Source organism: Apodemus sylvaticus, chromosome 19, assembly GCF_947179515.1.
Source record: "Apodemus sylvaticus chromosome 19, mApoSyl1.1, whole genome shotgun sequence".
NCBI lineage: Eukaryota > Metazoa > Chordata > Mammalia > Rodentia > Muridae > Apodemus > Apodemus sylvaticus.
The window spans coordinates 35,326,127-35,351,679 of record NC_067490.1 but is presented as its reverse complement, the minus strand read 5'-3'; the positions used below and the strand labels follow the sequence as shown (position 1 = coordinate 35,351,679).

General features: G+C 41.6%; 1 protein-coding gene and 1 non-coding gene across 2 annotated transcripts in view; one reads left to right on the top strand and one right to left on the bottom strand.

The window, feature by feature from the left end:
• Positions 1-25,553, bottom strand: part of Ros1 (ROS proto-oncogene 1, receptor tyrosine kinase) — a 136,397-nt gene that overhangs the window by 104,154 nt on the left and 6,690 nt on the right. Inside the window, exons 2-7 of the mRNA XM_052163597.1 lie at positions 20,566-20,610; positions 18,909-18,968; positions 17,615-17,641; positions 5,889-5,949; positions 2,295-2,443; positions 828-966 (exon numbers count right to left, since the gene is read on the bottom strand). Of these exons, the coding sequence (XP_052019557.1) occupies positions 828-966; positions 2,295-2,443; positions 5,889-5,949; positions 17,615-17,641; positions 18,909-18,968; positions 20,566-20,610 (481 nt within the window). The remainder of the gene's footprint in view (positions 1-827; positions 967-2,294; positions 2,444-5,888; positions 5,950-17,614; positions 17,642-18,908; positions 18,969-20,565; positions 20,611-25,553) is intronic.
• On the top strand, positions 24,038-24,182 carry LOC127670255 (small nucleolar RNA SNORA48). Its single transcript, XR_007974499.1, has one exon. It is a non-coding gene; the product is annotated as a small nucleolar RNA SNORA48 (small nucleolar RNA).

The following is a 25,553-nucleotide window of genomic DNA, read 5'->3' as shown; positions in this document are numbered from 1 at the left end:
CTATTGATTATTCTCTGACATTTCCTCTTAGAACCTAAGGTCAGATACTGGATTAGGGCCATGCTTGAAGTGCTGCAGATTGAAGTAAAGCATACAGAACCTCCTTTGCCCTAGCAGTGTCTCACTCACTCCAAAACACTGACATATTTGCTGCTTTCAGGTATGTCACAGCAGTAGTCTACACTCTAATATCAATTTCTGTCTTAGTTTGGGTTTTTATTAAAACCCCAAAACACTGAAGTGACCAATGCTATCTTGCAGAAGAACTGGTTTATTTTAGCTTACAGTTACAGTCCGTCACAAAGGGGAATCAGGGTAGGAACTCAAGGCAGAAATCTTAGGCATGAACTGAAGCATAGAAGTGCTGCTCACTGGCTTGCTCCCCTTGGCTTACTCAGCCTGCTTTCTTATACAATCCAGGACCATTCACCCAGGGGTGGCATCAGCCACAGTGGGCTGGGTCCTCTTACATCAATCATTACTCAAGAAAATGCTACCACAGGCCAATCTAATGAACACAGTTCTTCAATTAAGTTTCCTCTTCCTAGTGATTCTAGTTTGGATCAAGTTAACAAAAACTAACCAGTACCCCTTATGTGTTTAGTCATGACACATTTCCCTTCAATGAAAATGTGGACTCAACAAGAGCAGGGGTCATTGTTCTGATCACTGAAGAGTTGTAAATGTTGCCGGGCACACAGTTAAGAGCTCAATGACCAAATGGAATACCAAAGGACTCAATTTCTTTCAAGGATTAAAACCAAAATGAATGAAACCAAAGCTTCAGAATAATGTCCTTACATCACAAGTGACATACATATGCCTACCTCCGTAAGGATGTGTCCTGTAACTGGGACTTGGTGGGGAATAAAGATGTAGCTGGGCTGTGAAGATCCAAACCACTCGAAAAATATATTCCGTGAATGGATGTAGGGGTCCCACTGTGTATGAGAGCTTGGACACAGTCTAGATCCAGAAGAGATAAAAGTCAACATTTGTCCAATCACCGTGCCTCATTGGGACATGGAGTTCAGGTTAACTTGTGGAAGACAGGTGTGCCATTGGAGATGTGGCTGCCCAGATCCTTCTGGGTTTGAAACAGACCAGTAGCTGAGCTTTCAAAAATCAGTCATTTCAAACATTATTCACGCCATCTTCCCTTTCCTCAAAATGGGAAAGCTAAGGTATCAGTTATTCAACACTTAACCTAAGGGTTTACTTGAATATTCCCATGTTACTATATTAGGTATCTTGGGTGAATTTTTTTCTGAACTTGCTCATGCTTTCCTGAAAGTGATCAGCCTGAAAGGCTACCATACCCTTCATTTCTAAATTAAAACATGCCCCTGTGAGAATCTCCCTCCTGCCCTTCACCCTAGCTGGAATCCCTTTTGAAGGCAGGGCAGACAATGATCAGTAGCATAAGTGGTTCTATGATGCTCTACTGGAGGAATGATATTTGTAGACTATACACTTGTTCTAGAGTAGCAGAGGCTATGTTTCATTTAATCCAACCACAATTATTGAGCTGTGCTAGAATGCATTAATGTCAACAAATTTGTTTTCTTTATCCACAGGAGATATTTCCCTGAATCCCCAATGGAAGCTTGCAACTCCAGAAAGTACCATATCGTACATACAGGCACCGTAATACCAGCATTGTGACAATCAATCCAATAACCTTCACAGAGATGGTCTAATCAATGATACAGAGTATGGATACACTGAGCTAAAAGATGACTGACTTTCTAATGTGATAGAGCAAGACGACCTCATATTTCATCATGCTTCTCATTGTCATGTGATTTAAAACTTCAGACTCATTTTAGTAGTGGTGGTGGCATTGGTTGGTCTTATTTTGTTGTTGTAGTTGTTTGTTTGTTTGCTTGCTTGCTTGCTTGTTTGCTTGCTTTGCATTGCCTTTGTTTTTTTATTTTAGGCAGTGCTTAATTTGAAGTTCAGGATAGCCTGAAACTTTCTACCTAGCCCAGATTGGCCTCAAACTCACAATCCTCAGCCTATCAAGATATAGGTTTATACCCCTATTCCACCACAACTGGCTTCAATCTTTTATTAAATCTATTCAATATTCAATATTGAATCTGTTCAATCTTTTATTCAATCTATTATTTCAAATAATTTTCCATTTAAACATTTTAAGAAATATTTGAGCACATCCAACTTATACTTTGCAAACCAAAACCACCATGGGTGAGGAAGGCATAATATTTTGGAGTTTTGAATAATTTAGGGACAAAATGTCTTTATTTAGATAAGGAAATAGCTTTGCATACCTCTGTGTAAGTCCAGCTTCCTGGAAGTTGGGCATATTTCCATTGAATGATGTATTTTACTCCAGAGGTGTTGGCAGGGTTCCATCGTAATGTCACACCATGACTTCCAATGGAAGATGCAAAGGGTGCTGTAGGAGGCTCTGTGTTTTCTGGGAGGGAAACAACATTTCAGCCACTATTCACTCCTGTGGATGGGTGTGCCTGTTCTATCCAGGTCTGTCCTGCTCAATAACGCACCTGAGCAATAAATTATATTCAAGGTAGTCTTTCTCTTTTTATCACAGGCACACAACAATGCTCTGAGACTCACCAGACTTCTTTTGGGGCTCCATTTACTTAGAGTGTTTTATTGCCTAGGTGTGTGGGTAATAAAATGCCCTTTACCTAGTCAAGCCATATTGCATAGATTGTAAGCGAATGAGAAATTTAAGCAAAAAGTTGATTATCTTATATTCTGGAAAATGTATGTAGCCAAGCTGCTAATATAATTAAAAAATATTTTTTTAAAGTTGTGAATCAGGATTGATCTAACATGGGAAGGGAATATAAGGACAGAGAAAAAGGAGGGAGGTGATTGGAGAAGGGATGGAGAGAAGAAGGTTTATGGGACATATGGGGAGGGGGGATCCGGGAAAGGGGAAATCATTTGGAATGTAAACAAAGAATATAGAAAATAAAAATATTAAAAAAAAAAAAGAAAAGAAAAAAACAAATCCAAAAAACCAAAAAAAAAAAAAAAAGTTGTGAATCAGATTTACACCTTTATCAGTTCTGACATTCCTGGTTTTAGTACATTTTTCATGGTTCTTTAGAACAAATGAGTTATCTGACCATTTGCTCTATTTAACATTGTGATTCCAGAACTGTATGTGTCCTAACAACTCAGCAGATTCTTGGAACAGTGGCACATTAGCCAGGCCTAGTGGCTCATAGCTATAATCTCTGCACTCAGGAAGTTCAGAGAGGCTGAAGATTGCAAGTCTAAGGCCCAGCTACACCATGAGTTTCAGTCCAGCCTAAGCCACAGGTGGGTCTTCTCTTAAAACAAACAACAAGGCAGCAAAAAGAGCTTGCCAACATGGTGTAGACGGTAAGGGCGCTTGCTGCTGAGTCTGACAAGCCTAGTTCAATTCACAGCACATGAATGATGAAAGGAAGGAACCAGTTCCTACAAGTTGTTCTCTAATCTCCACAAGCATGCTAGGGTACAAACACACACACACAACATAGGGACTGAAGAGATGGCTCAGTGGTTAGAAACACTTGATAATCTCACAGAGGACCTGAGTTCAGTTCCCAGCACCCAAGTCTAATGGTTCCCAACTAGGCGTAACTCTACCACTAGAGAGAGAATCTGACCTTCTGGCCTCCACGGGCACCTTTATTCATGTGCACAAATTCACACATGGACACACATGTGTACATACAATTAAAAATAATAAATCTTTTTAAAATTAAAATAAATGTAGTTTAGAACATTTAAATAGCACACATTTTAAAGGGTCAAATTACATACTTATTTCAACCTTAAATAAAAGTTACTGCATGTTAATGACAATCAGGTGCCCCTTGAGCACTTCATAACTTCTCTGATGTGGGTAATCTAATTAAGTATTGCCATCATCAAGTCCTGTCTTGCACTTAGTTTTTCTCTGAAAGTTTTTGTTACATTAGATGTCACCCAGAGTCTCAACCTTATTAACTATGACATCACATAAAGAGTACAGTAGAATCAACTGTTATGTCATGAACCACGCCTGAGCAGCAGAGCCATCAGCATGTAGTAGATGTTCACTCGCCCTGCATCCCTCAGGACTGAAACTCTCCTGTAACCTCCCTGAGGGTGTTATGATGCCCTATGAGGCACTATGTTTCTGTAATGTGTTGGGGTGCTTCTGTGTACCATTTGGAAATCACAAATACAGATTTTATCTATAGCTAACCTTCACAACAAAAATGAAAAAAAAAAAGCCACAGCTCTACCCCTTTACAGAAATGCAGAGTATTGTTTTTTTTGGGTTTTTTTTTGTTGTTGTTTATGAGACACTGAAGGGCAGAGTATATTGGGACAGTAAGCAACACTCTCCTTCTAACTCCCAACAGCCATGAGGTAAACACAAGCCTCTGAGAGAAAAAAATGACAGCTTATGGAACACCAGGCTTGACTTACCAAAGTTCTGACCCTGCAGACATTACTGGATTATCAATGCATTGGTACAAAGCCATTTATATAGACACAAACACACACACACACACACACACAAACACAAACACACAAACACACAAACACACAAGGCTCCCACCCATTCCAAATCCAGCCCTGGGAGGCATAGCTTCTATACACTCACAAATTCCTACAGCCTTTTCTGAGTTACACCCACACAGTAAGTTCTTTACCAAATAACTATTAGCTGAACAATGTATTTCACATTAGATATAATATCCTAATGCCTTCAGTTCATCAAAACAGCAGTTTTCTTTGATATCAAGTCTATTTGGGATGTAAAGCCCTCATTAGGATAACAGGGATTGGGCTGGGCATGTAGCTCATCAATAGAGTGCTTGCCTAGCACGCACAAAAACCTGCAATTTGATCCCAAGAACCCCATAAAACTGAGTACAGTGATATGTTATTCCCAAGAGAATAGAAGTAGAGGACAGAGGGTTAGGAGTTTAAGGTCTCCCTTAGCTACAGATTAAACCCAAGGCCAGTTGGGCAATGAAAGCCTCTTTTAACTACATAGATGGGTGGGTAGATGGATAGATAGATAGATAGATAAATAGATAGATAATTCATCTACTGATGTTGAAGACAAAGTGCTGCCCTAAGTATCAATCATGTTTCACATCTCCTATATTTTATCTACAAGAGCCTACTGGCTCTTCATCGGTGTCTTAGTCAGGGTTTGCATTCCAGCACAAACATCATGACCAAGAAGCAAGTTGGGGAGGAAAGGGTTTATTGAGCTTACACTTCCGTGCTGCTATTCATCACTAAAGGAAGTCAGGACTGGAACTCAAGCAGGTCAGGAAGCAGGAGCTGATGCAGAGGCCATGGTGGGATGTTTCTTACTGGCTTGCTTCCCCTGGCTTGCTCAGCCTGCTCTCTTATAGAACCCAAGACTACCAGCCCAGGGATGGCACCACCCACAAGGGGCCCTCCCCACCTTGATCACTAATTGAGAAAAATGTCCCACAGTTGGATCTCATGGAGGCACTTCCCCAACTGAAGCTCCTTTCTCTGTGATAACTCCAGCCTGTGTCAAGTTGACACACAAAACCAACCAGTACAATCAGCATGGCCTTAGTATTTGAAAGGACAGAACATTTTCATATACAAATATTGGTGGAGATAGTTTTTGGTTTTTGAGACAGTGATGCCACACTGTAGCCTAGGTTGACCTTAAACTTGCTGTATTCATTCTACCTCAGCCTTCTGGGTGTTGGCACTATAGGTGAGAGCCATACAAGTCTCACAGACAAATATTTTCTATGCTATTGAGGTGCAGGAGGGTAGGTGTTTTGACAGGCGCTCCTTAGCCTTGCATAGGAATAAGTCCCAGGTGGCAGAAATTATCAGTAGTGTTTTCTTACCCAGCACTTCTTCTTCATAGCTACCCTCCGCATTGCTGCAGCCGACCTCACAGGACTCCCTCTGTGGAAGACAGGTGAGAGTTCAGCCTCAAGGCCATTTTTTCCTAATAAGCTTCAACTAAAATCAGGAACCTAAATGCCTTCTCTAACTTTAATTATTTTTTGTTGTTGTTGTTTTTGTTTGTTTGTTTGTTTTCCTTTTTTTTAATTCAATAAATTTTTTATTTACATTTCAAATGAGTTCCCCTTTACTAGACCCCCCCACTCCCTGAAAGTCCCATCAGCCCCCTTCCCTCACCCTGTTTTCCCACCCAACCCTTCCCACTTCCCTGTTCTGGTTTTTATAACTAAGGCAAGGTGGCACATGCCTGTAATCCGAGCCCTTTCCAGGTACAAGCAGGAATTCACAGCCATCCTTGGCTACTCAAACAGTTTGGGGGAGCCTATGCTATATAAGAATCAGTCTCAAATACAGAGTAAAAAAGAATGAGAAAGAACACAAGCATTTAAGGTGCACAGTGGTTCTGGAGGGTTTTAGTAATTTCCAAAATTGTGTCATCATCGACACAATGGGATTTTAGAACATTTTCCTCCTTGCAAGAAGAAACCCTGCAGAGTGCCTTATATATTTTAATTTGTTCTGTTTCATTTTGCTTAAGGTGACTCCTGATCTACTAAATTCATCCTGTGCCCCTGCCATTCTATAGTTTGAGGGAAACAAAACAAAACAAAAACAAACAAACAAAAAATGCTGAACTTAATAATCCAATTTTATTTTTTACTATCTTGGTCAAAGTTTTGATGATCTGGAAAACTAAAATTCCAGCCCAAGATAATGAATGCATTTAATTTTCTGTTAGGACTATTTTCCCTATTATTCTTAGAATTAAAAATTGGCTACCAATTATACAATACTCAACATTCTAATGAGTATATTCATACCAATGCTGACTTTTAAGGTCTCCAACAGCTTAATGACAATGGACACTATCTCATTAAATCAAAAGCAGGGTACATATTTGAAGACTGAAACCCAAATAGCCCACAACTTGAGATGTTTCACCCTTAGCTACAGCGAAAAGAAACCCATGGGGGTAAAGCACACATCATAAAACTCCAGAGAGGCTGTGCTCAATCTTCCTGGTGTCCTCCAGTTTATAATTGTAATACCAGGAACAGCCCACTGTCAGTCTCAGGATGATGATAGAAACCATAGCACAATGCACCTGCCCTGGAAAGAAGAGCTGTAACATGCAAATATTAACTTGAAGATGTTTGAACTGTGCTCTGAAAGGAAGTAGAACCCGATAAGCCCGGGTTTGCTTAGTTAAGGATTAATTCAAATAGGGCGCTTTGGGCTTGGGATTGTTTACCTTTCAGGTTCAGTTATTTGTCACGTCCCCTTTGGAGATTTGAGTAAAGCTCCCTTAGCATAGCTCCCCAGTGTGAAGCAAGTACAAACCACTGGGCAACAGAAGCATCTTATAGAATGAGCATTTCTCTTCCAAGACACAAGGAACTTTGTTTAGAAATGTATATTACTTAGAAATATAGGCCATCCTGGTAAAAAAGAAAATTGTGACCCTGTTTTTTCTGTACATTTTGTTCCAGGGGAAATATAGAATGAACTTTCCATCAATTTGAAAGTTTAAACATTATCTTGAGTGGAGGCAAAACTGTCAGCAGTGGTGCCCCACTCACGAAGGCAAAGCAACATCAGCCCTTATGATGAGAGCAGTCAGCATTTCCCAAGCCTAAGGTGACTGGGGTGAACATAGAAGCGGTTGTTTCAAAGCAGTTCACACTGTCCAGAGCTAAACCAGAGCTTCCAGACCTCGCTCAGCCTCCCTAATGATGTGACCCCCCCTTAATTCAGATCCTCATGCAGTAGTGACCCCCCCCACAAAATTATTTCATTGCTACTTCGTAAGTGTAATTTTGCTACTGTTATGAAAAATAATATAAATATCTGATATGTAAGCTATCTGATATGCCTCAAGGGTTGAGAATCACTGATTTTATACTGATCTATTCCAGGATACTGGGCTGCCAACACTCTTCTGCCCAAGGACTTCATCCACCTGCCATATTCGAATCTATCCTCACTATCATTTTCCCACAGTAGTGAGACCATCTTTTATCCCTTGGCTTGCCGGGTTGGCTCATAGGCTGCCTCCACCTTTCCTAATTTTCTTAGCACAAGGTAGAAACACCCCTGTAACCTCCATATGAATTGCAATATTCTCTTCTAAAAGATCTTTCATTCACTCAAGAATATTTATTGAATCTCTTTTCTGCGCCAAGTATTGTTCTCGAGTATAAGAACATGGAAGCAAACAATGTTGTTCCCTACCTTTGCGGAATTTACATTGTCTTAGAAGGGGTGTAAAATAAATGGATGACAAGTTTAAAGCAAACACCTCAGATAATGAAAAAAGAATGTAGCTGAGCGTGGCAGTACTGGTCTGTGTCAGGGCAACAGGAACAAGAACGAAGATCAAAGCCACAGGGCATAACTAGGAAACTTCCTTTAGTGTGATCAGCCGGAACAGTACAGAGGTGACTCTCAACTAAGAATTGAGCGATCAGAAGGAGCAGGGGCTGTGATGGTGTTTGTGGGTTAGACAGACCTCCAGTTGCAGGAAGGGCGACCGCCTACAGTTAAAGAAGAGTTGGAGCCTTTGTGTCTGGCAAGGGGAACGTGGGGAAAGGGACTCAGGTTGGGTCAGACGGGGGCAGTAAGGTTGTCAAATGGCGATAAGGAACCACAAAAGGGCTTCCAGAAATAAGGAAGGCTGCATTTACCCTCCATCAAAAGGTTAAGATGCTATCATAGATACAGTTTATGTTTTAAAGGACTGAGAATGTTGTAGCTCACTTGGCATTGTCATTTTCTAGGCTCTATTATGCAAAGTTACCATTTCTAAGCTTTACCTCCAAAGACTAGATAATATGAACCTCCCGGGCTGGAAACGTCCATGATGAAAGTACTTGATTTCCAAAAGGTATGGATAACTGAATTAAAACTCTCATGCAGAAAAAGAATGGCATTATATAAGCATGGACCCCCCAGGAAGCACAATGATTGACGTGCGAGCCTCTCCTTGGTATCCCTGACTGACAAGTCCTCCTAATGGCTGTCATTTAATGCGAATGTCATTTAATGGGAATGCTGCTTTAATCATGTAATTGGGTTCTGAGGAAATTTGGTTTTTTCCATCTCATCAGGGAAGAACCTCATCTGTTCACCTTTGGGACAAATTTTTCACTCTGTTTCATGTCAATTAAACGCCAGCTCTACCCACTAGCAGGGAAAGTCTCTGCGATACTGCATAACCACTGACTATTGGGTATTTAAAGCTTCAATGTATAGCTTTAACTTCCTATTAAAAAAAGAATATTTATGCCTCGATGTTTATTCATGGGTCATCATGCACATCCTGCTGCAGGCAAGGTAACGTAGTTTCAGCTCTGGTTTCAAGGCACCTAAGCAGAGCATAACAATGCTTCTATTATTTTATTTACTTGTTTATTTATTCAGTGTGGCGGAAGCTCATGCCATGGCCTACATATAAAGATCAGAGAACAATTTACAGGAGTCAGTTTTCTCCTTTCACCGTGTGGCTTTCTGATATCAAACTCTAGCCATGAGATTTGGCAGGAAGTTCCTTTACTCACTGAGCCATCTTACCATCCCATAACCAGGTTTAAAACTGAAAAAATAATAGCACTAGTTTGCAGATAAGCAGAGGGAAATTCAATTCAAAGTGTTGACACTGGATTTTGGCTAATACAAGGAATGGAATTACAGCATTCTCTTTAGTTTTTTTTTTTTTTTTTCTGTTCTTTAGTTTTATTTTTGGACTGGATGATCCTTCTGCCTCTACCTTCTAAGTATATATAATAAAGATGTACACCGCCACACCTGGCCTAACAGATCTCATATAATGTAATGTAAATAGGTATGACAGGGCACTCTGTGGTTGGAGAAAGATGGCTCGGTGATTTGAGTTTGTGGGAAAGTTGGCAAGCTCATTTCCATCCCAAGAACCCACATGGCAGAAGGGGAGGACGACCCCTGAAAACTGTCCTCTGATTTCCACACACATGCATGAACATATCCACCTATCCAACACAAACACTAAATAAATAAATAAATAAATAAATAAATAAATAAATAAATAAATGCAAAAAAATGTTTTAAGAAAATTCTCTCAGCAGAGATAGCCCAGAGTGCACTCTTCTATTCTTTCTTCCCTGTCAGACCCAGCCTCTCCTTTGTTCAGCACTGGAAACTATAACCTTCTATATTAGATTGAAGTTATAGTTTGCCTTTATACTTGGGTTATAAATTTCTGTATACTTTGCAAATTTAGCCAACTGAGCAGCAAAAATGCTTGTAATTGCATCTTAGCCAAATTGTATACATATACTTAAAGTGTGCACACGCTTCTTTTGTCTTAATTGTAATAAACAATACAGCCTAAAAATCTATTTAAGCTGAACGTGGTGGCACAGGCCCATAACACCATTGACGGTAGAGGCAGGAAGCCCAGGAGTACATTGTCATCCTTAGCTACAGAGAGTGTTTCAGGTCAGCCTTGTCTACATGAGATACTGTTTCAGAAGTATGGAGGAGAGGGAGGGAAGGTATGATCTATTTCCATTGTATTAACTATTAAAAATGAGATGCGGTTGATTTAAAGATGTAGAGATGCGGGCGGCGGCGGCGGCAGCAGCGGCAGCAGTGGCTGCTCCAGCTGAAGGGCCATCAGCAGTGGAACCAAGGCGTCACAGGGACCAGTTAGGCCCTGCGCCCACGACCACTGACCTTCGCTGACCAGCCGGACAGCAAGCAGCTGCAGTTGTGCGGCGCCTTTCCTGCACGGAGGCCACTTCAGAACTCGGCCTCCCACCAGTCAGGAGAGGAGGATCCATCTTGGTTCCGTACTCCAGGAATCGGACAGACTGAGGTACACAAACATAATCCGAGGCCAACACCGCGGTGGTCTGAGCCCGACGGGCGTTGGCCTGCACCCAGGCCCTGGGCGGGTCGGGGGGCCATCGGGGTGCCAACCCAACCAGGAGGTTTTTTGCCCAGGCCTGCGAGCGCGCCGCCGCCATTTTGCCTGCAGGACGACAGAGAGCTCAGGCGGGCAGACCTGTAACAGGCATAGCCTAAGGCTAACAAAGCGGGGGTCCAGGCCCCAAAAGGCACAGGACTGACCCCAAGAACTGGGCGGCTTGGTGGGCCATCTGTGAGTCAACCCGCCCAGGTGATTGTTAGCAAAGCAGACTCTCCCGGCGCTTCCAGGGAGCGCGGGCGCACACGCCCGCCATCCTAGTCACCTGGCAAACCCAATTAACAGTCAAAGCCGTAGGGGAACTTTGCTCGGACCTTGGCCTCCCAGGCTTTTGCCTGGACTCAGGGACTGGGCGGCCAGGCTAACCTTGTGTGCGATAGCCCGGTTGGCAGATCGGCTGCCCAGCGGAGTGAGCGGAACTCAGGGGAGGTCACAGTAGCATACACCGTCGGCACTCCCTGGGAGTGCACACCGGCTCCATCTGCTCCACAGACACAATCTGGGGCAAGGCCTCAGGCAGAAGCCCTTAGCTCTACTCTCTCCGCTTCCGGATCCAGATCAGTCTGGGCGGCAGCATTACATCTCCAAGTCCTGCAAGTGGCTAGCTGGGCTTCCGGGCGGCCAGCTGGGAGAAGTCAGTGTGCTCCAGTGAATCCAGCGGGCCCCAGCGGGAGCCTTCGGGTGCCTGCTTTGGGATCTGAACAGCCTGGGCAGCAGCACACTGTCTACAAGCAGTGCAGGAGGTAAGCTGTGCACCAGAGGCTACTGGGAAGGGGCAGCTTGCACTGGTGAGTCCAGCACTGACAAGATAAACTAACACCAGTGAGATCTAGATGGCAAAAGGCAAACGCAGGAACGTCACTAACAGAAATCAAGGCAATATGGCAACATCTGAACCCAATTCTCCTCTACCAACATGTCCTGGATACCCCATCACACCAGTAAAACAAGATTTGGATTTAAAATCACTGGTCATGATGCTGGTACAGGAACACATGAAGGTCATACATAAAGAAATTCAGGAGACAATGGATCAAAAGGTAGAAGCCCTTGCAAGGGAAACACAAAAATCATTGAAAGAAATCCAGGAGAATACAAAAGCCAACAAGGAGGAAATGCAAAAAACACTTAAAGAAATACAGGAGAACTTTGCTCAACAGGCTGAGGTCATGAAAGACGAAACACAAAAATCTCTTAAAGAAATACAGGAGAACTTTGGTCAACAGGCTGAGCTCATGAAAGAGAAAACACAAAAATCTCTTAAAGAATTACAGGAAAACACAAACATGCAAGTGAAGGAGCTAAGCAAAACCATCCAGGATCTAAAATCAGAAGTAGAAACAACTAAGAAAACTCAAAGGGAGACAACTTTGGAGATAGAAAGCCTTGGGAAGAAATCAGGGGACAGAGATACAAATATCAACAACAGAATACAAGAGATAGAAGAAAGAATCTCAGATGCTGAAGATTCCATAGAAACCATGGACTCAACAGTTAAAGAAAATGCAAAATGCAAAAAGCTTGTAACCCAAAATATCCAGGAAATCCAGGACACAATGAGAAGACCAAACCTAAGGATTATAGGCATAGAGGAGAGTGAAGATTTACAACTTAAAGGGCCAGCAAATATCTTCAATAAAATTATGGAAGAAAACTTCCCTAACCTAAAGAGAGAGATGCCCATGAATATACAAGAAGCCTACAGAACTCCAAACAGACTGGACCAGAACAGAAATACTTCCCGTCACATAATAATCAAAACACCAAATGCTCTAAACAAAGAAAGAATACTAAAGGCAGTAAGAGAAAAAGGCCAAGTAACATATAAAGGAAGACCTATCAGAATCACAGCAGACTTTTCACCTGAGACTATGAAGGCTAGAAGGTCCTGGGCAGATCTCATGCAGACTCTAAGAGAACACAAATGCCAACCAAAACTACTATATCCAGCAAAACTCTCAATCACCATAGATGGAGAAACTAAGATATTTCATGACAAAACCAAGTTTACCCAATATCTATCCACAAACCCGGCCCTAAAAAGGATAATAGGAGGACAACACCAATACAAGGAGGGAAACTTCACCATGGAAAAAGCAAGATAGTAACCTTTCATCAAATCCAAAAGAAGTTAAGCATTCAAATTTAAAAAATAACGTCAAAAATGATAGGAAGTAACAATCACTATTCCTTAATATCTCTTAACATCAATGGACTTAATGCCCCAATAAAAAGACACAGACTAACTGAATGGATACGTAAACAGGACCCTACATTTTGCTGCTTACAGGAAACACACCTCAGGGTCAAAGACAAACACTACCTTAGAGTAAAAGGCTGGAAGACAATTTTACAAGCAAATGGTCTCAGGAAACAAGCTGGAGTAGCCATTTTAATATCAGATAAAATTGACTTTCAACCCAAAGTCATCAAAAGAGACCCTGAGGGACACTTCTTGCTGGTCAAAGGAAAAATACAAAAAGAAGAACTGACAATCCTGAACATCTATGCCCCAAATGTAAGGGCACCCTCTTTTGTAAAAGAAACTTTATTAAAACTAAAAGCACACATTGCACCTAACACAATAATTGTGGGTGACTTCAACACTGCACTTTCCTCAATGGACCGATCAGGAAAACAGAAACTAAACAGGGACACAATGAAACTAATTGAAGCTTTGGACCAATTAGATTTAACAGATATATATAGAACATTCTATCCTAAAACAAAAGAATATACCTTTTTCTCAGCACCTCATGGTACCTTCTCCAAAATCGACCATATAATTGGTCACAAGACAGACCTCAACAAATATAAGAAGATCGAACTAATCCCATGCCTCCTATCTGATCACTATGGAGTAAAAGTGGTCTTCAATAGCAACAGAAACAACAGAAAGCCCACATACACGTGGAAACTGAACAATACTCTACTCAATGATACCTTGGTCAAGGAAGAAATAAAGAAAGAAATTAAAGACTTTTTAGAACACAATGAAAATGAAAACACAACATACCCAAATCTATGGGACACAATGAAAGCAGTGCTAAGAGGAAAACTCATAGCCCTGAGTGCCTCCAAAAAGAAAATGGAGAGAGCATACATTACCAGCTTAATGACACACCTGAAAGCCCTGGAACAAAAAGAAGCTATTTCGCCCAGGAGGAGTAGAAGGCAGGAAATCATCAAACTCAGGGCCGAAATCAATCAAGTAGAAACAAAGAGAACCATACAAAAAATCAACAATACCAGGAGCTGGTTCTTTGAGAAAATCAACAAGATAGATAAACCCTTAGCCAGAATGACCAAAGGGCACAGAGAAAGTATCCAAATTAACAAACTTAGAAATGAAAAGGGAGATATAACAACGGAAACTGAGGAAATCCAAAAAATCATCAGATCCTACTACAAGAGCCTATACTCAACACAACTGGAGAATCTGGAGGAAATGGACAATTTCCTTGACAGATACCAAATACCAAAATTAAATCAGGACCAACTAGACCATCTAAACAGTCCCATAATGCCTAAAGAAATAGAAGGAGTCATAGAAAGTCTTCCAACCAAAAAAAGCACAGGACCAGATGGCTTCAGTGCAGAATTCTACCAGACCTTCAAAGAAGAGTTAACACCAATACTCTTCAAACTATTCCACAAAATAGAAACAGAAGGAACACTACCCAATTCCTTCTACGAAGCCACAATTACGCTGATACCAAAGCCACACAAAGATCCAACAAAGAAAGAGAACTTCAGACCAATTTCCCTTATGAACATCGATGCAAAAATACTCAATAAAATTCTTGCCAACCGAATCCAAGAACACATCAAAACGATCATCCACCATGATCAAGTAGGCTTTATCCCAGGAATGCAGGGTTGGTTCAATATACGGAAATCCATCAATACAATCCACTACATAAACAAACTCAAAGAACAAAACCACATGGTCATTTCATTGGATGCTGAAAAAGCATTTGACAAAATTCAGCATCCCTTCATGCTTAAAGTCTTGGAGAGAACAGGAATTCAAGGCCCATACCTAAACATAGTAAAAGCAATATACAGCAAACCGGTAGCCAGCATCAAACTAAATGGAGAGAAACTTGAAGCAATCCCACTGAAATCAGGGACCAGACAAGGCTGCCCCCTTTCTCCTTATCTTTTCAATATTGTACTTGAGGTACTAGCTCGGGCAATTCGACAACATAAGGAGGTCAAAGGGATACAAATTGGAAAGGAAGAAGTCAAACTATCATTATTTGCAGACGACATGATCGTCTACCTAAGTGACCCAAAGAACTCCACTAGAGAGCTCCTACAGCTGATAAACAACTTCAGCAAAGTGGCAGGTTATAAAGTCAACTCAAGCAAATCAGTGGCCTTCCTATACTCAAAGGATAAGCAGGCTGAGAAAGAAATTAGGGAAATGACCCCCTTCACAATAGCCACAAACAGTATAAAGTATCTTGGGGTGACTCTTACCAAACATGTGAAAGATCTGTATGACAAGAACTTCAAGACTCTGAAGAAGGAAATGGAAGAAGACCTCAAAAAATGGGAAAACCTCCCATGCTCATGGATCGGCAGAATCAATATAGTTAAAATGGCCATTTTGCCTAAAGCACTATACAGGTTCAATGCAATACCCATCAAAATCCCAACTCAATTCTTCACAGAGCTAGAAAGAGCAATTATCAAATTCATCTGGAACAACAAAAAACCCAGGATAGCTAAAACTATTCTCAGCAACAAAAGGAAATCTGGGGGAATCAGTATCCCTGACCTCAAGCAATACTACAGAGCAATAGTGTTAAAAACTGCATGGTATTGGTACAGTGACAGACAGGAGGATCAATGGAACAGGATTGAAGATCCAGAAATGAACCCACACACCTATGGCCACTTGATCCTCGACAAAGAGGCTGAAAACATCCAATGGAAAAAAGATAGCCTTTTCAACAAATGGTGCTGGTTCAACTGGAGGTCAGCATGCAGAAGAATGCGAATTGATCCATCCTTGTCTCCTTGTACTAAGCTCAAATCCAAATGGATCAAGGACCTCCACATAAAGCCAGACACTCTGAAGCTAATAGAAAAAAAACTGGGGAAGACCCTTGAGGACATCGGTACAGGGAGAAAGTTTCTGAACAGAACACCAATAGCGTATGCTCTAAGAGCAAGAATTGACAAATGGGACCTCATAAAATTACAAAGTTTCTGTAAGGCAAAGGACACCATCAAGAGGACAAATCGGCAACCAACAAATTGGGAAAAGATCTTCACCAATCCTACATCAGATAGAGGGCTAATATCCAATATATATAAAGAACTCAAGAAGTTAGACTCCAGAAAACCAAACAACCCTATTAAAAAATGGGGTACAGAGTTAAACAAAGAATTCTCACCTGAAGAACTTCGGATGGCGGAGAAGCATCTTAAAAAATGCTCAACTTCATTAGTCATTAGGGAAATGCAAATCAAAACAACCCTAAGATTTCATCTTACACCAGTCAGAATGACTAAGATTAAAAATTCAGGAGACAGCAGGTGTTGGAGAGGGTGTGGAGAAAGAGGAACACTCCTCCACTGCTGGTGGGGTTGCAAATTGGTACAACCACTCTGGAAATCAGTCTGGCGGTTCCTCCGAAAACTGGGCACCTTACTTCCAGAAGATCCTGCTATACCACTCCTGGGCATATACCCAGAAGACTCCCCACCATGTAATAAGGATACATGTTCTACTATGTTCATAGCAGCCCTATTTGTAATTGCCAGATGCTGGAAAGAACCCAGGTATCCCTCAACAGAAGAGTGGATGCAAAAAATGTGGTATATCTACACAATGGAGTACTATTCAGCCATTAGAAACAATGAATTCATGAAATTCTTAGGCAAATGGATGGAGCTAGAGAATATCATACTAAGTGAGGTAACCCAGACTCAAAAGGTGAATCATGGTATGCACTCACTAATAAGTGGATATTAACCTAGAAAACTGGAATACCCAAAACATAATCCACACATCAAATGAGGTACAAGAAGAAAGGAGGAGTGGCCCCTGGTTCTGGAAAGACTCAGTGAAACAGTATTCAGCAAAACCAGAACGGGGAAGTGGGAAGGGGTGGGCGGGAGGACAGGGGAAGAGAAGGGGGCTTGAGGGACTTTCGGGGAGTGGGGGGGCTAGAAAAGGGGAAATCATTTGAAATGTAAATAAATTATATCGAATAATAAAAAAAAAAAAGATGTAGAGATGCACATAGAGCATAATTCATATACTACTACATTTTCATGAGGGATTTGAATATGAAAGAATTTGTGAATTTTGAGAGTTACTGGAACCAGTCCCCTTTGGACACTGAGGGAGACTTTATATGCATATAGATATGTGTGTGCATACATGAATTTGTATATATGCACATGCACATTAATAAAAACTTATATATACATACAGATATAGAAAACAGCAAATGTCTGTGCCAAAACAGTATTAGACCCTCCTATTAGACCTTTCCCATAGAAAGAAATAAACAAATAAATAGATTTGCCACTGAAAATTTCTTCATCTTCCTTTAGTAGCCTTCTGCAGTCTAAGAATACAGACTTGGGTTTGAACATATTTGCAAGTGATTGTGAACTCACCTCACAAATGGTGGTGTAGGTATCATTCTGCATGAAAAAAAAAAAAACAGAAAGAAAGAAAAGTTACATAAGGTCCTGAAAGTCTCGGGTCACTTTAGTAAGTCAGCTGTGCATTTCCTCCTACAGAATACTTTTTCCAACAATATTAATGAACAGTAAGACTAACAAATAGGAGTTCATGTGGGCATGGAGACCTTACTGAGAGAGAGAGAGAGAGAGAGAGAGAGAGAGAGAGAGAGAGAGAGAGAGAGAGAGAGAGAGAAGAAGAAGAAGAAGAAGAAGAAGAAGAAGAAGAAGAAGAAGAAGAAGAAGAAGAAGAAGAAGAAGAAGAAGAGTACAGGTAAGCTACTGTGTGTGTTGTGTGTTAATAGCTCCAAAAGTTATACTGTTTGCATCACTAGGAATAATGAAGTGGGTTATCTACTGGAAAACTCTCAGCATACAGAAAGGTACCTGCAGCTCAAGGAAGACAGACTGAATTGAAAGCCATCAATAGCTCTAGCTAACAAAGCCAGCAGGTTCTTCTGTCCTTGTTGATGGGTGGGGCCCTGGATGATTATCTGGAAACAAATGGTATTCCCACTCATGCACTCAACAAGACTTAGTACCTGCTGTGTGTTCCACTCTAGTCAATGGAGGAGATGTGGTCCAAAAATGGTGGAGTGCTTTCTACTCTGGAGGAAGTCACATGGTGGTATAAATTACATTTTAAACACCTAACCAGACATAACTAGACAAGTAATTAAGTGGTAAATTGTAATGATACGTAAGAATAACTCAGACCAGATGACAAATGAGCCTCCTTTTGCAAAATTATATTCTGTAATGCACAAGGTTACAAGCGGGAACGCACATAAATAAGTTTTATAACTGAGGTTAGCAAGACAAGAAAAATATCCTAGTGTCTAAGTGGAGAATTAGTCTTTTACAGAGACTCAAAATGTTTGTTTCCCAGGCTGGGTTCAAATACCAAGACATTCTCCTGCTTCTGCCTTTGGAGCGACTGGATCACAGATCTGGGTTGCTAAAACTAATGTTAATATCCTTTTAAAATGCCATATCTATAATTTGAAAAAGATGTTAGGAGGCTTGGATATGGTTCCATTGGTAGATTGCTGACTCGGGTTCAATCTCTAGTAACCATGTAGCTGATGCAGTGGAACATGACTGTAATCCCAGCCCTCTGGAGATAGATCAGAAAGTTAAGGTCATCCTTAGCTATATAGGAGTTTGAGGCCATCCTGGGCTACTTAAGACCCTCTCTTTAAAATATGTAACAATAAGTAATACTTACACACTTTAAAGCACACTGTTCCTGATCTACAGAGTTCCAAAACTGACATCCTTGGATACACTACAAGAGATGAGACACAGGTGTGAATGAATAAATAAGACTTTTTTGTCCCTTGAAAGTCCATAGTAACGAAAAGTATCGTCTTGCATCTTAGAAATAGAGCATCTACTGAAAAACGCTAAGGCCCCTCAAGGATTTGAGTGAGATTTTTAATCAGAGCTGCCTATCTGCAGATGGGCCAGAGCACAGTGTGGCTCACTGCAAGCTGGCAGGGAAGCAGAGTGAAGGATGGTCCAGGGCAGATGAGACCCCAAGAACACCCAATGCCCTGTGCACTGGGTAGATGGCAGCAGGTAAAGTCCAGGGTGCCAAAGATATCAAGAATACCATGAGTCTCCATCTGTGCCCCTACAACCAGCAAGAGTCAAAACCCCGGATTATAACCAGTCAAAACGTCAAAACTACTCGGTAGACCATTTCTGAATCTATTAAATTCTGGCTGCCTTTACCCCAAAGCTGCTCTCAAATGTCATCTCATGACTGTCCTGGTCTCCTGTTGCACAGATGGCTCATGGCTCCCACTTTGTCTATGCCTTGCACTCTCTCGTTAGACACCTGCGCCTGAGTCCCCCTATAGAGTCAGCATGTGACACAGAGTCCCTCACATCCACACATTCTCCCATGTGCATGTTGGTGTTGCCTAAATCGGGATCCCAGACACATTTTCTTTCTCTAAACTATCTGCCTTGTAGAATCAAATATTTAACTAAAGGGCTAAAGAGATGATTCAATGTTTGAGAGCATTTACTGCTCTTGCAGAAGGTTTAGGTTTAGGTTTAGGTTCAGTTCCCAGTGTCCACCTACAGGAGTTAGTTCTTTCCTTCCAACCATGCTGGCCTAAGGAATTGAACTCAGCTGGTCATGTTAATAGCCGGCACCTATTCCCACTGAGTAGTCTCCAATTAAGATTTACATCATTCTCCTATAGACAGCAAGATCTCCTCAGAGGAAAAAGGAAAAAGTGGAGAAAAGTCTAAAAATCTTTGTACTGGAAAGCTCTTCCTCTTTCAGTCTGAAGGTCTTACAGGCAAATGAGACACACTTTGGTCTTGTGTGTGACCTCTTATCTGTCCTGTGATAACAACACTATTATATTTTCTGTTCATGGTTTTATGTATGAAAGGTTTGTAGTTTCTTCAAACGCAGGTCCCAGTTGTAAACTTCTTCTGCCTAGCCCAGTGCCTGCCACATACACATGTTGAGTCAATAAACATTTGTTGCATAAGTGAATCTACACACAGAAAATTAATAAAGCCACAAAACATAATTGCTGAAAGACACAACAAGAACTGTATAGCCCAACCGTTTATCATCGAGTGATAAAATATGAAGTCATGTATCCCAAGTCACCCAGCTGTGTGGGCAAAACTAATGAATCTGTATTAGTCCTTTGCTTTTTTTTTTGTACTTTAACACATCTCATTTTTAATGAATTCTATAATTCAGGCCTCTCACTGGTTTCAATAAAACACTTTTCACCAACGATGAGAAAATGAGACTTTAGCATTTACTCTTATTGTAATAAAACAGACCAATAGTCCTTTTCTTTTAGTCAACACAAGCTGAAAGTTCTTGACAATAGGAGTAATTTACTCACCGCCTCACTCAGATTGTACGGTGTTCCACTGTCAAGCTGCCTGCCCTGCAATGAAGAAGGAACAAGAAACACAATCAATACCATCAGTACCATCAATACCATCAATACCCCGCCAGTGGACCATTACACTTTTTTTTTAATCTTCTTGGAATAGTGTGCTTCTCATTGTTCCCCAATGGTAGAGTGACTTGCCAAGTGTTTTCCGGTCATCCAATCTGTAGTAAATTACATATGTAGCGCCTAGAAATTCTGTACCATCTGCAAGGATAGGCATGAGAGCATGGGTCTGAAAGGACAAGGGTGTCATGGCGAGTTAAATGGACCTGTGGATTAGGGCTCCTGAATTAGAAAAAGAACTATCCTCAAATTTCCTTCTTTTTTTTTTTTTTATTATCGAGTAACTATGGGTCACTGAGTAATTCCACATATTTGGAATGTCGTATTTGATAAAACATAAATCATCAGATAGGCGGTGATGGTGCATGCCTTTAACCCCAGCACTTGGGAGGCAGAGCCAAGTAGATCCGAGTTTGAGACCAGAATGGCCTACAAAGTAAGTTCCAGAACAGCCAGGGCTACACAGAGAAACCCTGCCTTGACAAAACAAACAAACAAACAAAACAAACATGATTTCTCTCTTCCTTTCTCACATATTTCAAATTTTTAAGAAGGCATGGGGCTGGAGAGATGACTCCACAATTAAGAGTACTGGCTCTTTCAGAAAACATGGGGTTCAATTCAAGCACCTACAAGGTAGTTCACAACCACCTGTGACTCCAGATCCTTGGAATCTGATGCCCTCTTCTGGCCTCTGCAGGTTCTAGGCATGCACACAGTGCAAAGACAAATATACCAGCAGAACATTCATACACATAAAATAATACTAATACTAATACTACTACTAATAAAATTAAAAGTTAAAAGGGGGGGGCGCTGGAGAGATGGCTCAGCGGTTAAGAGCACTGACTGTTCTTCCAGAGGTCCTGATTTCAAATCCCAGCAACCACAAGGTGGCTTACAATCATCTGTAATGAGATCTGATGCCCTTTTCTGATGTGTCTGAAGACAGCTACAGTGTACTTATATATAATAAATAAATAAGTCTTTTTTTAAAAAAAAAAAGGGAATGAACAAAAGAATGAATGAAAGGGAAAGGAAGGAAGGGGCATTTGTTGGGGCTAGAGAGACAGCTCAGTGGCTAAGACTGCCATGTATATAGAGGGCTTGCATTTAGTTCCCAGCACCCACATCAAGCTGCTCACTACCACCAATAATTCCATCCTCATGGGATCTAATATCCTCTTCTGGCCTCCACAGATACTTGCATCCAGATGCAGGTACCCACACTACAAAGACATTCACACACATGCAAATAACTTAAAATAGCAGATATTTTTTTAAGAGAAAGTTTCTGTTTCATTTTGTTTTTATCATCCTGGTTTTGGAAACAGGGTCTCATGGAGCATAGGATGGCCTCCAAAAAAGTATACTGGGTCAAAACATGATTGCATTTAGTTGTTTTGGGTTTTGGTGTTGGTTTTGGTTTGGTTTGGTTTAGTTTGGTTTGACATGGTCTTTCCAGTGCTGGCAATCAAATCCAGACCCTTGCATTTACTATGCAAGAAGTTTTCGATGGTTGGTTGGTTGCTTGGTTGTTTGGTTGGTTGCTTGGTTGCTTGGTTGGTTGCTTGGTTGGTTGCTTGGTTGGTTGCTTGGTTGGTGAGAGGTAGAGTTTTTGTTTGTTTATTTTGTTGTTGTTGTTGGGGGTAGGGGTGGGGGTGGTAGTCTATGAAAAATAAAAGGAGTTGGAGGGGGAGTGTAAATTGCCCATTTTCCTGGTCCTTGTTAGAATGGAGTCCTTCATGGACTCCAGGACTCCATGGACTACAGGAAGCGAATAAAGGATAACATACCAGCCCATAATACTGAGGTCAGAACTGGCATAGTGCCCATGAATATACGTTACTTTTCATTCATGCTCTGCTCTACAGACAGACTGGTTCAAACCACAGGCAGAGACAACCTGCATGGACATTTCTAGTACTGTTTGGTCCTGATCTGAACCTCCATGATTTGGCTTGAGTTGGTTTGGACCGATTTGGTGAAACAGTATTTTACCACGTACATGTCTTCAGGCCTTGTCTAGAACCTTCAACCCAACTGCCTCTCCTCCTGAGTCCAGAGATTCTAGCTTTGCCACACCATTTCCCTTTGAGGATTTGCTGAAGGAGAAACCCCACAGGGCCTCAATCTAAAATAAAGAATATGGGCAACTCAGGAATGCTGAAAGTGGGAAGAAATAGTCGTCCCCAGGGAACTGCACACCGCTGGTTACCCAAGACCAAATGGCCAGCCCTAAAAAGAGATGAATACGCATTACATTATATGAACTGAGCAGATCATGTTTCTGTATTTATGAATATAATAATATATTCATAATAGTATTTATATATATATATACATATGCAGTATACACACATGTGAATACATATATCACAACAGCTAAGAGAAAAACACCTTGAACCTTAAAGAGAACAAAGGACAGGGTACATGGGAGGGTTTGGGGGGGGAGAAAAGAAATCAGGGAAATGGTGTGATTACATTATAGCCTCAAAATATTAAAAATTATTTTTTAAAAAAAGTTTGCTAATCTGGGTGTGGTGGCACACGCCTTTGATACCAGCACTCAGAAGGCAGTGGAAGGTGGATCTCTTTGAGTTCAAGGACAGCCTTGTACTAAGTTCTAGGTCAGCCAAGATTACCTTGAGACCATATCTCAAATACAAAAACACAAAAAAGGTTTATTGATATGAACCACTGAATTAGAGAAGTAATTGGTACAACACAGGGCATAATGGTATCCTTGGCTTCCAGTTCTATTAATAAGTCACAGGAGATGACGAAAAGTCCCAAGGATGGAAGTGTGGTTTAGGCATCCAGTGTGGCCACTGTACACAGGGTGCCATCACAAGGGACAGTCCATTGCTAAGCTAACAGTAAACTCACTCCTTTTCATAGATGTTAGTCTTTTTTTTCTTTTTTCTTTTTATTTTCTATATTCTTTGTTTACATTCCAAATGATTTCCCCTTTCCCGGTTCCCCCCTCCCCATATGTCCCATAAACCTTCTGCTCTCCACCCATTCTCCAATCACCTCTCTCCTTTTTCTCTGTCCTGATACTCCCCTCCAATGCTAGATCAAGCCTTTCCAGGATCAGGACCCTCTCCTTACTTCTTCAAGGGAGTCATTTGTTATGCTAATTGTGCCTTGGGTATTCAGAGCTTCTGGGCTAATTAATATCCACTTATCAGTGATTGCATTCCATGTGTATTCTTTTGCGGTTGGGTTACCTCACTTAGGATGATATTTTCTAGTCATACATGTAGTCTTAATTTCCTAGACTTGGAATAGTCCCTGATGGGTAAATACTGTTCACTAATACATGCAAAACAATGTGTTAAGAGCATACCCCTACCCCTGGCAATGGACACAAAGACACCTTGTTGGTGGGGTTGTTCCTGTATCAGTCAAGGGCAGAGCAGATGGCAGTTCCTTTGTTCATCCTAGCTTGACATCTGTCTTGGCGGACAAAGTTGTTTTATGCCTAGGACTTATAAAAAAACAAACTGAATCAAATCCAGACAGCGAAGCCTGGAAGGAGGAGGACTGAGATTTGTTGACCTCCATGCCCCACTCTAACCCCAAGATCTGCCTTCCAGCCCTTGGCAGAGATGGGCCAAAGACACCTACTTGCCGACCCTGCACGGCTCAGACGGAGGCTGTTGCCCAGCTCTCTGGCCAGCCTGCAGTGGGAGCCACCGCCATGTGTGAATATGTGGTGGTCAGATGGGAGAGAAAGAGAAGTGGGGCAGCTTGAGCATTATAAAGGAGGATGGGACTAGGGCCTTGAGGATGGAGAGGAGTAGCCTATTATGAGTACTCAACTCAGCCACCGGGGCCATGGCCCGAGCTGCTGCTGAGGACCATGTCTGAGTCTGTGGCTATGCAGCAGCCAGGGTCAGCATCAATGTCCGTGGCTCAAATCACCACTAGGGAACTGTACTGGCTGGTTTTGTGTGTCAACTTGACACAGGCTGGAGTTATCACAGAGAAAGGAGCTTCAGTTGGGGAAGTACCTCCATGAGATCCAAAGCTGGGGCATTTTCTCAATTAGTGATCAAGTGGGGAGGGCCCTTGTGGGTGGCACCATCTTTGGGCTGGTATTCTTGGGTTCTATAAGAGAGCAGGCTGAGCAAGCCAGGGGAAGCAAGCCAGTAAGGAACATCTTTTCATGGCCTCTGCATCAGCTCCTGCTTCCTGACCTGCTTGAGTTCCAGTCCTGACCTCCTTTTGTGATGAACAGCAATGCAGACGTGTAAGCTCAATAAACCCTTTCTCCCCCAACTTGCTTCTTGGTCATGATGTTTGTGCAGGAATAGAAACCCTGACTAAGACAAATTGGTACCAGCGTAGTAGAGTATTCCTGGGACAACCTAACTATGTTTTGGGGAGGACTGTGGAAGGACTTTGGAACTTGGTCTAGATGATCCATTCGGTGTTAAGAGCTCTGTGGAAAGTTCTGTAGGAGCTTGGATGATAATGTTAGGAACAGTGCAGAAGATGGAGGCCTGACTTGTGAAATTTCAGAGGGACGAGTAAAGACTCTTATCAGGGCCATGTTTCGATTGTAAAGATTCTGTGGTTCTGGTTAGCTGGGGCTGAAGAATCAGCTGTGATTAACAAGATACCAGAACCACTAAATCGAACCTTTGTGTTACTGGGACTATTGATGCTGGTTAACTGGAGCTAAGAAATTAGTGGTGATTAAGAAGAAACCAGCATCACTGAGGTGAAATCTTCTGGGAAGTGTTTTCTGAGAGCACAGAGGCTATGTTCCAGAGATAGCCACAGTTGTACTTTGTGCTGTGGCTGGACTTGGTACTGTGTAAGAGTCACCCAGATGGTACTGGTTTTGAATGCATGAAGGG